This window comes from Hylaeus volcanicus, chromosome 5 (assembly GCF_026283585.1).
Source record: "Hylaeus volcanicus isolate JK05 chromosome 5, UHH_iyHylVolc1.0_haploid, whole genome shotgun sequence".
Lineage (NCBI taxonomy): Eukaryota > Metazoa > Arthropoda > Insecta > Hymenoptera > Colletidae > Hylaeus > Hylaeus volcanicus.
This window is the reverse complement of record NC_071980.1, coordinates 29,037,873-29,053,531: the sequence shown is the minus strand read 5'-3', so window position 1 is coordinate 29,053,531 and position 15,659 is coordinate 29,037,873. Positions and strand designations below refer to the sequence as shown.

The following is a 15,659-nucleotide window of genomic DNA, read 5'->3' as shown; positions in this document are numbered from 1 at the left end:
GGAGTACACTCGCGAAAGAGGGTGCGGCGCGCACTGTTGTTGAGACGCGAAACCCGAGAAAACAGACATTCGAGGGCGAATGAATGTAAATTCAGGATGGCCGAGTGTAGTATCCGCGCCCTCCCATACCCAACAATAAGGAGTCAAATAAGAACACGAAACGTAGGCTACGGGATTGGTCGCGTAGGTAAAGCGGTCGACTGTGAATCCGAGGATCGTGGCTTCGAATCCCCGTGCCTTATTTTTCGTTTAGACTCCTACACCTGTCTAAAAGGAAAAGTCGTCTCTTGCGTTCGTTTCATCGGAATTAATTCCCAAAGACTCTATTTTGGAGCAATTTGGCTCCCCGAAGCCGAGGCTTCCCTATTAGGCCGGATAATGGAGGTTCCGCGCGTAATAAAATATAAAAGGTCGAGTATCCTAGACGCCGAAAAGCGTGTTCTGGAAGACAATATCCCCTCCGATAATGGAAGTCACGCCCATAATTCGCCGGGGTAATTCAGTCAACGGGCAATTATCGGGGCAATCGTTCGGCGCGTGTCGAGGCTGAGGCAGGATGATCGAACGAGGGCGCAGCAACTCGCGAGGCGGGTTACACGTAAATTTCTACGAGCGCAGACGTGTCTCCGTTCCCGTCTGCGACTGGAGACGCAATTAGACTGGAAATATATTAGCTCGGTAACGCGAGAGCCCGTGTAACGCGACGCCTTTTAAATTCGGTAATTGTCCAACGGGGTGAAAGTGGTCGCGGAACGTAATTGACGTGCTGCCTCGAAAAGAATCCAGAAACGCTTTCGTCGCGACGCTGGACGTCTCTGGCGGTCCCTCCCGCTCCCGCTGCCGTTTCGCGTGAGATTTTCCAAGCTTTTTCTCGCAGCTTTGAAAGCAAAAACGGAAAGAAACCGTGTTCCATTGCGCGAGGCTTTCCTCGAGATGAATTAATCTTGAAAGAGTGGTTTAACCAGGCCAGCGACGACCACGGAATATAGAATAATAATTTCCGACCTTTGGCGCGAGATGAATGTGGTTTTAGCTTTGCAAAGTGTCTCGAAGGAACGTTCCCCGATTAGTTATAGTCTGTGTGCTGCTCTGACGGAGCTGAGTGGCCGGGTAAATCTTATTTAGGTGCAAATTTTGAATGGCGAATCAGAGATAAGTCTATTAGAAGGTACGAGAAATACTCGACCCACGTATTTCGCGAAGGTAGTTATGGTAATATCGAGGGGGAAACTAAGAAAGTTCATTTTAAATATTTTTCATTCCTATCCGTAGACATTTATCTCTCTCTCTCTCTCTCTCTCTCTAGGTACGTTTTTATATACTTTTCTCTCCGTAATACGTACCTTTTCCACTTTAACGAGAGACGTTCTTTGTAATAAAATATTTTCTCCTCCACTGCAATTATCATGGCGCTCGGCTCCGGCCAATTTACACACATGGATATTCATTATGCCGTTAAGTAATCAGAGAGCGAAAAACATTTCTCTTTGATCTACGAGTACTCTCGGAAGTCCACCTGACCAACTAACCATGAAATAAAATGTAGAAAATAGATTACTTGAAATTATTATATACAAAGATGAAAATCTCACGTTTCCCAATTTGTTTCTTTATAAAAGGGGGCTTCTACCAAAACGAGTAAAGCAACGTAGCTAATGCTCGGGATGCAAAACGACCTGTACGAGCTGCACAACGGAAGGAGGGGTAATTCGAACGGCTGCGAACGAGACGACGACGTGCATGCAGTTCGCATACACGAAGCGTGTTGCGCGCATCTGTAGCGCATGCAGAATCGTAGACGCCAGAAAGTGGCCTGGGTACACGGAAGCCATTCTCGACAGATGCACCAGTCGTAGAGCTGCAATTTTCATGCGACTGGCGCACACGCGGCTCGATGAGCGACCGAGAAACAAGACGTCAACTTGCAACTTAACCCTGAGTCGGCCTCGAGTCACCCGACGGCCCGTAGCACTTCTATCATTCGATGCTAACGCGATAGGAAACGTGCAGAATTTTATCAGAGTCGCTGATAACCGATAGAAACACCTTGCAACAATTTATTCATGGTTCGATGATCGGTTACGTAGCTAACATTTTTATTATTCGGGAGTTTAGATTTTTTTACTTCGATTTTGTCCAACGAGTGAGGGATGGAAATCTGTTTATCTCTTGTTACGTTCCTCTGAATTTTGAATCGCATTTATATCGAACTATGAATACTAACATTCATACATTAACGTAACATAACATAACATTCATAGTCAAGGCCTTTCAAGGTCAAGTAGTAGTTCTCTGGTAGTTGGATATTTCCTAAATTCTTATCTTAATTACACCTCCATCTACAGAGAAATGATGAACAATGTATCCAAATTACATCACCAAAAATAAACCAGTACAATAACCAATTTATTTTTCTTAATAATTATTCTGGCGAAGAAGAACGGAGGAATGGAAATTATTATCGCTGGTCGAATTATTATTCGCACTGCTAGGAAAGCAGATCCAGAAACAGAGGATTATCAGAGACCCTCGATCGGTCCCTGCTCCCTTAAGAATTGGGTTAACCCCTCGAATCGCGAAGTAAATATCGCCCCGCTTGAACTACTTTGCATTGCTTTCAAAGCAGAGGAAACGGGATCAATAATGGTAATCAAATTTTATGTAACTTTTAAAGGGGACGCTGCGCCCTCTGACTCGCGCAAAAACGCATTCAACGATAGGAATTGCAGAATTTAATTGGAGGTGAGGCGAGCGGAGTCCTGCGACTATTATAAAACGGGATGTAAAAATAGAGAACGTAATTGGGGTGATTGAACGGACTGTAACTACAGGAAAGTCCGGCTCAGAAGGTGGATTCAACGTAAATTCCGATACCGAACATTGCAAATTCAAGACATCAGTGAGAAAAATAAAATACAAGTATGAAAAAAGTAAAACATCCTAAATTTCAGCCTCGAGTTTCAGTTGCTCCGAAAAAAGTCCAATAATAACCACCTTTCTGCAATTTCAATTTTCTTTGATCCAAGCATGGTCAAACGAGAAACCGACACGTTCGAATTATTTATAATTTGGGCTGATTAAGTCAAAGCGGACGATGAGATCCGTTCGTTAGAAGGCGCGAGAAGACGGAGGAATATAAAAGGGGCGCGCTGACGGATGAATGCCCGTATCTCGCGTCCCGTCGACAGAATAACACGTTGGATTATCAAAAGGCCCGTTAAAAATCGTTAATCGTCGACCACGGTTGGAGGTGCTCCAAATTACGATATTCGCGTCATGACAATGAGTTATATTCGGTGGTTGATAGTTCGCGGTCGCACGCGTGACCGCGGCGATGGCTATTTTTATACCGTTTCATCTTACGTTGGACTGCTTGACTCTGTTCCTCGAGTATCGCAAGCCTAATCGATCCAATCACTGAGATTCATCAACCTTCAAAAGAAAACATAAAAAAAAAACCCTGATTCGAGTAAACCATTGCAAACTATCCCATCACATTCTCGACCGAATAACATTCGAGAACTACTCAAAGTTAATCATCAGGAGTGCCATTAAAACGCTCGAATATTAAATTACCCTGTCCTAGTATGGATAGGTTTGTCGTTGGAGCAGAAACGACACACCAACCAGAAATACGGGGAGCGTCGCGCGTCGTTTCGACGTGGACGTCGAAAAAGATGCGCCGAAGGAGCCTGACGATTTGGGAGGGGGAAAGAAAAACATACGCGGAGGGCGCCACGCAATAAGGGTCGCCGACCCCGAAGTGCCTGCCACCTGTACATCCTGAACCAATTCCCCTTTTCGGCAGCAATGTGGGTCAGCACGCCTCCTCGGCTAAAAAAGGCATGCCATGCCGGTGGGTATCGGCGAACACCAGACAATGCACGCTTCGACGCGTGCACTCGTACAAAATGAAAATACACCCGAGGGTCGACCATTGTGCGTGCACGCCACCGACGAAAGGGAGCACAGAAACTGCCAACCTGTTTCGCAGGTTCGCCAACCGGAAATGCATTATCCAAAGAAAGTCCAGTACCTGTGAAACTCGCTGAATATGTCAGAGCTTCGTAGGTCATACCCCTAAATTTCTTGTACGTTTCTTTTGATATCAAAATGATCGTTATCTACAATCGTAATACCCATTAGAATTCGAAATTCGTGACTTTTGGGACCTACTGTGGTCCCCCTCTAGCTAGAGTACCTGGGGGTTGCTAAACCCGTACTGCAGCTGCAATCAAACGCAGCTACAGCCCCTGAGGGCGATAAAGATTGTGTGCATTCAAGTAGAGTGCAAGAAAATGTTTCATTCGTTCCTCGAGAGGTTAATAAATTTGGTCTGCATGGGAGAAGTCTCGACGACGTGTTCAGGATGTTCTTGAAATAGTGTCAATCGTGAAAGGTCCGAGAGGATCTATAAATAGATTAACGGAATTAACGGCACCGTGAGATGTTGGGTCTATTTGTAGAATCATGTAAAACTCCGTATTTACAAACAGATGAATACTAGGGACCGGGTAACCTTCAGCCCTCAACAATACGTCAACGTGACGCAATTCCTGAGATACCAAAGCAAACCAGCCCTAATCTTCCCAAACTCACCACCCCTAAAAACTTCAAAAACCAACATAATTTTGAACCGCAACAATATTTTCCTCCCTCTCGAATAAAAGAAAGAAAAAAGGTCAGCTCGATTCGGAGCGCTCGAGAAGCAACGGTCGGCGCCAATGCTCGCATCCCCACGGGACACGTATTTACATGGAACACGCATTAGCGCACGTATGTACGTACGTAGCCGCGAGAGCCGGTCAGCTGTTCGAACGACGGACGTCCAGACGCGAAATCCTCGAGTGCGGCGTGCCGCGTCCTCGAGACAATTCCGTTCCTCGACCTCGTGGAAACGGGGCTAACCGCGCGAGACGCACGGCTCTGCAGACAAGAAGATGGCGGGGGAGGCGGGGTTGATGGGCAAAACGCGAATTAGGTTAGGTTGCACGCGCGGAGGGAGGGAGGGAGGGAGGGAGGGAGACATAAACCGTGAAGCTGTTCGAGCGGCCCGTGTCCGCCTCGAGTGAAATTCCACGAACCGTTTCTCAAATTTCAGAAACGTCACAGAGACTTGTACATACGCGGTAGAATTAGGGTGGAAAAGCGTGGTTCGGAGTGTCAGTGAGAATGCCTGGCAGGTCGATAGCAATGGCGCCGCGAAGCTACGAAGAAAATCAATCCTGTACGACACGCGACGTGTTTTGACGCGCCTGCTTCTTTCTGGCGTGGATTTTCATTGCATAGAGGTACGATGGATCCCCGCGATTAGGATCGTCGAGGGGGCTATCGGTGTATTTGAAACGAGGAAGGGTTAAGCCTGATTCCTACCGACACTCGGAGGACGCTCGAACGACGCTCACGCCAAATTCGCGACACGGCGTCTTCCCTGGTTCGAATGCCTCGAAAACAATGTCGGGATACTTTTCGATACAGCCTCCGAGTGGTTCTCCGAGGAAGGTGGAAAAGGAGCTTGCGACAGGGGGGAGGGGAGGGGAAAGAAACCCGAGGAGAAATAGAGGATCGGAGTGCTGACGTACCGACCGAGGTGGCCGGAAAAGATGAGGCCGCAGGGCCACGCACACGCACACACAAGTTAAGATCGCGGCGTACACCGTCGCACGACGGCACACCATAAACCCAAGGTGCGCATACGGTGCACTCACTGACGGAGTCGAGGTCGGAAATTTAAAGGTCTAGGAAAATGTTTGTATCGCTTACTTTTGATCACTCGTTCCGTCGTGGAGAGCTTCTGCGAGTTGTTCGAGGTCATGCTGTATCGGGATGGTTGACGGGTGGGCGCCGGTCTCTCGCTCTCTTTCTCTTCTTTCTCTATTTCACTCTTCCCCGGTCACAGGATCGTCTCTCTCTCTCTCTCTCTCTCTCTCTCTCTCTCTCTGCCACTCACTAGCTCGTGTCACACTCGGTCTCGCTGGCTGTATAATTTTTTTTTTTTCTTTCTTCTACCTCCGGCCCGTGGTTCACTTCGCGCGAGGTAGCACCTTCCTCTCGAACGGGGGGTTGGGTGGAAGGAGAGGGCGGTATTTTCACCTCGAGAGCCCGGCGCGGCACACACACATACACACGCACGGAGTGGGGGAGAGGGAGGAGTGACGGGGGGGTCGGAGAGGTGACGGAAGTTATCGCACGGTGCGGCACATCGGTGGCTCCGGAGCGTTGTTCATTGGGCGTTTGCGGAGTGAGAAATTATATTCCTGCCCGTGTTGTCCCTCTCGCTTAACCGTGTATTTACGACACACCGACCCGACCCAGTAACTCCGACTCTGCTGCTGGCTATCTTTCTCGCTCTTGCTCCCTCTGGCCGACGACGAAAGGTAACCCACCAACGCCTTTTGCGGGGCGAAGTAACTGGATCGCTGGACCACGCGAGCTGCACGGCCAGCACGACGGGGTCTCGCGACCGCGGTACCACCACACCGAGCAACACGATCGAGCCTCCGTCGAACGACCAGACGTGTTGTTGACGACGACTGTTTAATAAGGACGAGATAGAGGACAACGTCAACGATCGCGCTCGAGCACAGGGAGAACGGGTTTTTCACGACGTTTCAACGAAGGAGACGGCGGTGGACGACGATGACAACGACGACCAGACGACGGCGACGGCGATGACACCGTAATGACGAGCACCGCGACACGAAACCGTGACACCGACACCCACGGTCGAAAAAACACCACGCCGCTAAATTCTACTACAAGATGTCTGTCTGTCTGGCTCTCCGCGGCGCGCACACTGACGGCTCCGCGGCTACGTGACGCTCGCGCAGCCTACCACGCGCAGCGATCATTCCGGGAGCGCTGATTGGCCGTACCGCCACCAGCTGCCGCCACCCGCTCCCCCCATGTACAGCCGCCGCTAGGCGCCACTAGTCGTCGATGAGAATCGACGATTTCGAACGCGAATTCATCGAAATATTCGTCTTGTTCCGCTACCGAACGGTATCGTATCGTTATTTCGTGACGTAATTGATCTTGTCTTAACGACCTGTCATCCGGAAACGTAGACACGTCGATCGATTGGCTTAAATAGGTCAGTAGGTCATTCATCAATTTTGAAAGTATGCTACCTTAAACGTCTCGAAATCTGAGCATTTGTCGAAAAAGTTCTGTATTATGTTGGTGATTGGGATGTATCTCGATCGATTGACGTTATCGAAGCTTCGATTTGTTCCACGGTTGCTTTTTAATAGATGGATGGATTGCGATGTAAACAGCAGCCGATAAGTTGGAAACTCTGTACGAGTGGCGCGAAATTCGAGTTGGAGTATCGAGAGTTGATGTATGGAGTGTTTGACGGATGAACGATCCTTCATACGATCATCCATAAGATGTTTTGTAGTATTCTACAGTTAATTTTAACCGTATAGGGAAAATGTTATCAACGCGAATTCGATACTACTCCAAATAGAGAACTGAAATATTGTTCTGCATTTACTCCAGCAAAGAACATATTTGTATGGAACGCAATTCGATTCGATACTCATTTAGTAAAGCGAGGAATTATTCAAAATTTGTCATGTTTTCCTCTAAACATAGATTTTTCGGTATGGATGCTGAAACAGCAATTTCGACGGATTGCCGAGGTTTTCATCGCTTTGAGAGGATTCAGCCATGTAATCGAATTAAAATCATTTTCACCTCGCAGACCGTATTTTTTCGACACCTGATACACACTTTGATGCATTTTTGCTACGAGCTAGTCGAAACTTTAAAACGAAAGGCTGGTAAATAAATCGATTGAAAAATCGAGTGTTAATACTGTCGTATTACAAAGCTCCGCGAACGTTTCCACAACGTACTCTGAAAATAATTTCGAATTCGAACTCGTTAAAAATTAAAATGGCAATTTTGGTCTCTTCTCCACGTAAGCTTTAATGCTTGGAATTGCCAAGACTTTCTCCTTCAGAGCCTTCAGGTGAGGTTTGTCTTTCGTGATATCAGCTTCGTAGGCTGTGCTCAACGAATCCGTAATGGCGACGAAGAATAGATCCGCGTAGCTCAACTGCCAAAGAAAAAATATTATCAGCTCCAATCTCGATGAAAAAATTTACAAAAGGACAAGGAATTCATACCTGACCACCGTGCAGATATCCTCCATTGTTCTTGGTCAGCTCCTCGAGCTTGTTCAGGTAAAACGGCACCGTGTTCTCGAACACCTCCACTTTCTTCTTCGCCTTCAGTGCTGGATCCTGCTCTCTATAGTAGTTCGATACCACACCTGCAAAAGGGAGACTCGTTGTTACGGTTACACGAGATCGAACGAGATTTAACGTTATTTACGCGAGCACACCCGGTATAAAGGAATCAATTTGGCCCGGGGAGATGATCAATATTTACTCTTTCTAAAATCGTGAAGAGCGTTCGCGATGGCGTCGATTTGCAGGTTGTCCAGATCGGTTTTGCCGAGCAGATTAAATTGTTTGGCCAGGTATCGGCAAATAGGCAACGTTTGCGCGTAAACTTTCCCGTCGATTTCCAACAAGGGCAACTGACCGAATGGGGTCGCTGAAAAAACATAAAAATCATTACACGTAATGTACAAACCATCAGAGGTCGAAACAAAACGCTGCTACTCGAATGAGTCGAATACTTGCTCGGTTTTATTTTAAGCCATTCGTTGATGTCGCGCTCTACCCGGACGTCCTCGAACGGAACGCCTCCGTAACAGAGGATGAACCTTATGGGCTCCCCTAATCCCATCACGTTGAAGTACACCAATTTGTACCGTGTCATTTTCGCCAATCTGACGGCACAACGGATGAAATATAACCGATGATGAGAACGTTCGCGGTTGTATTCAAAATTAACGTTGCTTTTGAACGGCAACCGCTGAAAGCCATACATTTACACACGGATATTAACATAACGCGGTGAACGTTATTTACAAACGATGCAGTGTAAAATGCAACGGTCAATGAAAGCGTGGTCATATTTATTCGCGGTAATTAATCCCTAAAATAAATACGTCTTCGCCACGCTCGCGTGGTTCATGGAGAGAGTGTCAGGAAGAGGGATTCTAGGTCATCCATTATTTTAGGAAAAATAGATTAGGGAAAATTGAAACCAACGCTCTCTTTCTTACACCTGTTTTGCCTCGATAACGATTCAAGCATCATAAACGTGTGCAACAAACAGTACAGCAGATCCGAAGAGGTTCAAGCGATCAAGATACCTTGAACAGCCTGTACAAACCGTTCAGTTGAGTTCGCGAGAGTGATACCGATTTCGAGTGGCACTTTGATCTAAATCACACCTTACCAACGGAAAATCTTGATCTTTCAATCGTTATCGCTTATTTAAGAGTGCACATTGTTCAAACTTACCAAATAAATCAAACGAAACGCACGAAATTCACCGTAGACTAACCGGTTGTCATGGTCTGGTGGGAATTATATGCATCCCCACTTTCATCCTTCGAGCACTCATCGTCTCAGTCTTGTCTGCGAAGCTATCTCTATCTGAAAGGTATCGTCAAGGCTGTGATTGGTCTTCTGCCTCGAAGTAAGTCGCTCAATGCCCTCTCCTCCGATTACTTTCACTTCCAAGCTACATGAGAGTGCTGTAAAGCGAGAAGTTCAGAGCCACGCGTGCCGACAAGTAATATTTGCATCGTACCACCGCGATAGATATCGATAATCGTTCATGGCACTCTTATCGCGACTTTAACTCCCACGAAGTAAGCAGAATATTACCCACCAAACGCAATAACTTCGATTTCGAAGCGGTTACACGAATGCTTTGTCATGATTCGTCATATTAAATTGCATAAAATATTTCGTCAAGGCCGCCGATCTCAACCCGCGTCGAGAGGATCTATTGAGACTTGAATAAACAGAGACTGATTTTTCAGTCCAATCTCGGAGACTTGGACGAGATAAAAAACGAAAGAACAGACAGCCTCTATTCCGAAGCCAGAATGACCAACTGGAGATTTATCTTAATTGTAGTAGTTTTAACGAAGATGGAAGATCGCACACTGGCCGATAGAGCGTTTAAGAGGAATTCTAATCGACGTCACAACGAGACCATGGACATCGAGAAACGTCTGTCCGAGGATGTGCTTCCCAGCAGATACGTTATAGCAATTTCGACTGATTTTCGAAAGGACGAGTTTCGTGGGTCTATCGGTATCGATATCGATATACTCAGGGTCAGTGACTTCGATGTTAGGAAGACATTGTCTTGGTCAGGGTTTCTCAAAATTCCACGGAGCTAATATTATTTTCCTCCGTTACTTAATTTTTACATCCAACGACTCGTGGACCACACTTTGAGAAACACTGGTCCAGCTCGGATCATCTGTAATTATGATTCATCGTCAAAGCGAACGTAACAACTCCATTTAATTCCTCCAAAGCCTCAAACCTACATCGCCTTGCATTCAAAAAATCTAACTATTTTGTCGACCAAACTGTACTCGGGAAAATGGCGAACGGAAGTCCCAATAAAGTCTGTGCTACCAGTGGACAAGCGTGAAATGTTAGTGATTAAAACGTTCAGAGTCATCCCTGTAGGAAAATACGTCCTAAAAATGAATTTCAGCGGCGACCTGAACGGGAAAATCAAGGGATTCTACCTGAGCAAGTACACTGACCTCAACCACTCGGTCAGGTAATAATAAGAATCGCAAGTTCGATATTCATCGAAGAATTCTTTTCATTCGTTTCCCTCTTCTATAACTCCCTACTTATGTCTCGTATCGATTCTCCTGCTTTGCAATGCTAACGTTCCCCTTGTATCTCTTTTAATTTGACAAGCAAATGTTGTTTGTCAAGTACCCATTGGCAAAGTACCATCGCTCAAAATCGCTACTTCATTTTCCTTTCTGGAACGTCTCGAAGATCAATCTTCGGGAATTTTCAAACTTCACCGTGCGAGATAGCCAAAGGCCATAGAATCAAAGTATTTTTATCGAGCGATACAAGTGTTGCCAACGTTATAGAAAACTGGCAGTAACGCAATTCGAGCCACTCTACGCGAGAGAAGCGTTTCCGTGCTTCGACGAGCCGAGCTTCAAGTCCACGTTTGTCGTGCGGCTCCTCCACTCGGAGAAACCTCCCTACCATGCATTATCTAACATGCCAGTCGCGGTAAGTGAATTATCGCGGTCTGTTATCGAGGAAATACTCGGGAATAATTCCATCGCAGAAGGTGGAGACGACGAATACCGAAACAATCACGTATTTCGATCCCACGCCTCCCATGTCCACTTACCTCGTCGCCTTCCTCACAAGCGACTTCGACTGTTTGGGAGCCAACACGACCCTGTTGAACGGAACCATGGTTCCCCTAAACGTATGTGCCAGACCCATGTACAAACACAAGGGGACGTTCGCCCTGAACGTCGCCATCCGCGTGATGGAGTACTATTTGAGCGTTTTCAATATCGACTACCCGCTGCCCAAACTCGGTAATTCCAGAGATGGTCAATTTTTTAGGGTCGAACGAAAAGTTCTCGGGGAACTCGGGTGGAACATTAGGACAGTTTCTTATATTTAAATATTTACATTAAAACAAATTGTATGCTCAACTCCATCTACGTAAAATCCAGTTCAACTTGGACTCTTCGTTCAGCCAAATGTTTCCCTCACAAATGAGAAATTCTTCGGATAGAATCAACTGGAAAAATGTGTTTAATGGTCAGATATGGTCGCCATACCTGACTTCAGCGCTGGAGCTATGGAGAACTGGGGTCTGATCACGTTTCGCGAAACGGAGCTCCTTCATAGTGAGAACGACAGCTCCTGTCTGAACACGAGGAGCGTCAGCTTGACGGTGGCCCATGAATTGGCGCACATGTGGTTCGGCAATCTGGTCACCATGAGGTGGTGGAACGATCTCTGGCTGAACGAGGGATTCGCGACTTACATGGAGCACATGGCGGTGGACTACGTCTTTCCCGAATGGAACGAGGTCCATGACCTTCAAATTTACACAGTGATACACCCCCTACTAGTTTGTATGATATTCAAAGGAGCAAGGCGATGAATTACTTTTTAGTAAATGAAAGAAACGATTCTTTTAAGCTAGCAGAGATTTTCTTTAAGAAGAAAGTATTAGTTTAAAGCGTAACTACATTTTCTCTTATCCTCATTTCGTGACAGATGGACTCCTTTCCCTTGCACACCAAGTATGTCTCCATGAAACACGACAGCAGGTCACGTGCTCGTGCTATCGTGAAGCGCGTCGAGGACCCTGAGGAGATCGAGGAGATGTTTGATCGAATTTCCTATCAGAAGGTCTCAAACGTTCCTACGAGTGCAAAGATGCTCGAAAATGACCACTTTTGGTACTCTTTGTAAACAAAATTTGTCTACAACCATGGGTTTTTGCCCCGATCTTAGAAGTTCAGTCATGTCAATGGAATTTCGCCTACCTCTCTCTTTAAGTATCACAACCTACACCCAAACTAACGCATTCTACACCCATCCAATATCAAAAATGACCACTTTCGAGCACTGTCCTTCGATTTAATCGATAAAATCGACCTGCACCCCAGGCAGCAGCTGTGATCAGGATGCTGGAGGACGCAATAGGCAATTCGAGGTTCGTCCAAGGTATCAGAAGCTACCTAGACAATTATCGATTCAAAAACGCGGAGTCACGCGAGTTGTTCGAGCTCTTGAGCAACAAGACTCGCAACGACGTCGATATCATCGACTTCATGAATCGATGGACGATGCTCGCTGGGTTTCCAATGGTCAATGTCGTTCCGCACGGCAAGAAGCTCTTCAGGCTCTCCCAGCAGCGTTTCACGACGAGCAAGAAACTGCTCGAAATACGAGAGTACGTACCCGTGGAAATCGTAAATGCAAAATAGACTCAGCGTCCACGGAGGAATATCGTTTTCGTTTATAGCAGCGGAAGCTGGACCATTCCCATAAAATACATAACGAGCAGAAGGAACGGCGTCAAGCTCGACTGGTTCATCGCGAATTATTCTTGCGGTAATGGCCGCCTGCGGGAAACTATTCTCCGTTAAACTACGACTTTCACGGTGACGATTCGAGCATTTGTTTAATTCCGACGGTGGATGCTCTTGTACAGACGCTTTCGGGGCTGAAGAAGGGAATATTAATAGTCGTGTCCTACTTAAGGTGGAAAATTGTTTAAAAGGATGAAGTAAACTTTGTTGTAAATATTTGAGACGATAAGAAAGAGATCAGTCATATAATTACAACGTTTCACCGGTTTTCGATCCAATCCAACACCCGTGACACGATTTTAATCAGGATTCCTCGTTTATCGTAAACAATTAATATATCGCCAACAGACAATGGTCTTATCATTCATATTTCTTTATCTGATGGCCACTGATACGCCTAGAATATGTCCCTGAAGTCAAGGCAAAACACGCTCTCCAAAACACACTCCAAGTAAATTAAATACTCTGATCACCACCAGGAATGTCCCACTCTAAGTTTCAAACTTTCCTCAAGCTTATCGAAAACCATTAAAATTTTTCACTGATTCGAACCACAAACTTTGCAGTGGAATTGTCGCTGGAGAGGCCAGTTGATTGGATCAAACTGAACCACGGATCGATCGGGTATTACGTCGTCAATTACACGGAGGAAGCGTGGCGCTCGTTTAGGGATTTATTGTCCAAAGACCATCGAGTACGTGTTAAGATATCCGTCACGATCTAGGCTAGCAGCTGTTAGTTTTTAACGGGCGTTCGTTTCTGATTACCGCAGACATTGAGCCCCGTGGACAGAGCAGACTTGTTGCACGATGCTTTTCTTTTAGCGGGGGCCGCCGATTTGCGTTACTCCGCGGCGATGAACTTGACCTCTTATCTCGCGATCGAAACGGCTTATCAGCCCTGGGCCGTGGCCGTCGAATGGTTCACGCAAATGAACAGACTGCTGGCCAGGACCCGCGTACACGAACGTTTTCAGGTAAAACGCATCTCCCAATCGTTCACATAACTTTCATTCTATGAGTGAAAATTGAATTTTTTCGGGCTCTTCAGTCCTACGCGAGGAGGCTCGTTGATAAAATCTACCACAGAGTCGGATGGAATATCCACGAGGAGAAGTTGTTCGCCAAGAGGTTAGTTTATCTATTATTACCAAATTAATCATCGTATTCCTTGAAATTTTTCTATAGTAAAATCTTTCCAAACATTATGATTTCACTTTGAACTAGTGAATGACAAATTAAATAAACAGTGGTTCAAACTGTTGTACTGAGCAGTTGGTTCCCAGTATCATTCCTTGTTAAGGAAGCGAACATTCCGCTCGGTCTGGTGCTTTAATTAAGGGAAGGTCTTTCGATTCGTTTCAAGAGAACTGGGCGTGCTGGTGCTGAATGCAGCCTGCAGCGTGGCTCACAAACACTGCCTCGATACCGCTGGAAGGAAGCTGAGGGAGTTCCTCGCGAACAAGGATGGCAAACAAACGTTGCCAGCCGATATTCGGTCTATCGTTTACACGTTCGGTGAGGGGGAATCGTTCGTAAATATTGTCCGCCCGGTTTCTTTATTATTCACGGTGTAATGCCGCGATAGGCCTCGTCACGCAGTCGGATGACGTTGGATCGATATTTGAAAACATGTCGCGGCTATTAGCGATGGAGAACGACGCTCAGGAAAGGGAACGCTTGATTATCGGACTGACCGCCATTCGAGATAAAGACACCCTTAATCGGTTCGTCTGAAAACCATTCGTAAGCTAATTATCTTGAACATCGGGTGATTCCACATTGGATCATCAAATACTCCTAGTGCGTTCCACGGGAGGATCTATTGTCGAGGATAGAATCATCAGCCATTTAATGACACTTGGGCTTTGTAAAATGGAAAATTCGTGATCGGATTGATTCGATAGAATTTCAGAAAATTGTATCTAACAAGTAGGCTGCGAAATCCATTTCCTCGAAAAGAAAGTCGCTCGAGAAAGAATTTTATCCCACAATTTTTTATTTATTTCTAAGCACGAAAATCACCTTATATATTTCGTCCCGGGCATTGTTATGTCTCCTTATCTGTTAGATACCTTGAACGCGCCACCGACGGGAACTTGGTACGCAAACAAGATTTTACCGACGTGTTGATCAAAGTCGCCATGAATCCCGCGGGAGTGGACGTAGCCTGGAATTTCATACGGTATCAATTTAATAACGCTTTTCACTCGAGGTCTTTCTTTCTGGTATTTACTAGCAACTCGAGATGCTTTCTTAGCATTCTATTGCCACAAATGCTAAGTTTAATCAGATCACCTTTACCTCGTCGAAATCTTATGGATAATTAATCTTGCAGATCTCGATGGACGAGCCTCGTCGCGGAGTACAACACCAACGGTTACTCTTTAGGAAAAGCCGTAGTCGCCATCGTCTCGTCCTTCAAGGACCGCCGGATGCTCCAAGAGGTAAATCCCTTTTTTCGTTTCCTGGGTACGATGCGCAAGTTTCGCCCACGAGATTTATTTCGCAGGCCAGACGATTCTTTCTGGAGCACGAGCTGGGAGTAACCGAGAGCACAAAGAGAAACGCTATCGAGGAGATTGAAAACAGCATCAAATGGCTGGACGCGAACGTGCAAAACATCGATTGGTGGCTGGCGGCCAATGGCTTCGATTAAACCTCGCGTTTCC

At 46.2% G+C, this 15,659-nt stretch overlaps 3 protein-coding genes and 1 long non-coding RNA gene across 5 annotated transcripts in view; 2 read left to right on the top strand and 2 right to left on the bottom strand.

The window, feature by feature from the left end:
* The window catches only part of LOC128876894 (uncharacterized), a 6,986-nt gene extending 1,231 nt beyond the window's left edge, over nt 1-5,755 (top strand). Inside the window, exon 4 of the long non-coding RNA XR_008457146.1 lies at nt 1,620-5,755. This is a non-coding gene — a long non-coding RNA (uncharacterized LOC128876894). The remainder of the gene's footprint in view (nt 1-1,619) is intronic.
* The window catches only part of LOC128876884 (uncharacterized), a 139,373-nt gene extending 132,374 nt beyond the window's left edge, over nt 1-6,999 (bottom strand). The window contains exon 1 of the mRNA XM_054123685.1: nt 5,764-6,999. The gene's annotated coding sequence lies outside the window, so the exon portion shown is untranslated. The remainder of the gene's footprint in view (nt 1-5,763) is intronic.
* Nucleotides 7,000-7,808: 809 nt separating this feature from the next.
* LOC128876890 (glutathione S-transferase-like) lies at nt 7,809-9,636 on the bottom strand. Of its 2 annotated transcripts, none has more exons than XM_054123704.1 (5): nt 9,387-9,636; nt 8,658-8,806; nt 8,401-8,568; nt 8,136-8,281; nt 7,809-8,065 (listed from the first exon to the last, which is right to left on the bottom strand). In XM_054123704.1, the coding sequence occupies exons 2-5, from the start codon at nt 8,794-8,796 to the stop codon at nt 7,898-7,900; spliced, it is 621 nt and encodes a 206-aa protein (XP_053979679.1). In that variant the 5' UTR covers nt 8,797-8,806; nt 9,387-9,636; the 3' UTR covers nt 7,809-7,897. The 2 variants fall into 2 exon arrangements, with proteins under 2 accessions (XP_053979679.1, XP_053979678.1); XM_054123703.1 differs by having other exon boundaries at nt 8,658-8,892; nt 9,387-9,635.
* A 200-nt stretch (nt 9,637-9,836) lies between these two features.
* LOC128876893 (glutamyl aminopeptidase-like) lies at nt 9,837-15,650 on the top strand. Its single transcript, XM_054123707.1, has 16 exons — nt 9,837-10,213; nt 10,421-10,674; nt 11,006-11,153; nt 11,212-11,473; nt 11,708-11,976; nt 12,168-12,302; nt 12,563-12,849; nt 12,925-13,010; nt 13,555-13,682; nt 13,761-13,964; nt 14,039-14,118; nt 14,354-14,505; nt 14,576-14,714; nt 15,059-15,172; nt 15,326-15,434; nt 15,500-15,650. The coding sequence occupies exons 1-16, from the start codon at nt 9,980-9,982 to the stop codon at nt 15,644-15,646; spliced, it is 2,748 nt and encodes a 915-aa protein (XP_053979682.1). The 5' UTR covers nt 9,837-9,979; the 3' UTR covers nt 15,647-15,650.
* The last annotated feature ends 9 nt before the right edge of the window (nt 15,651-15,659 follow it).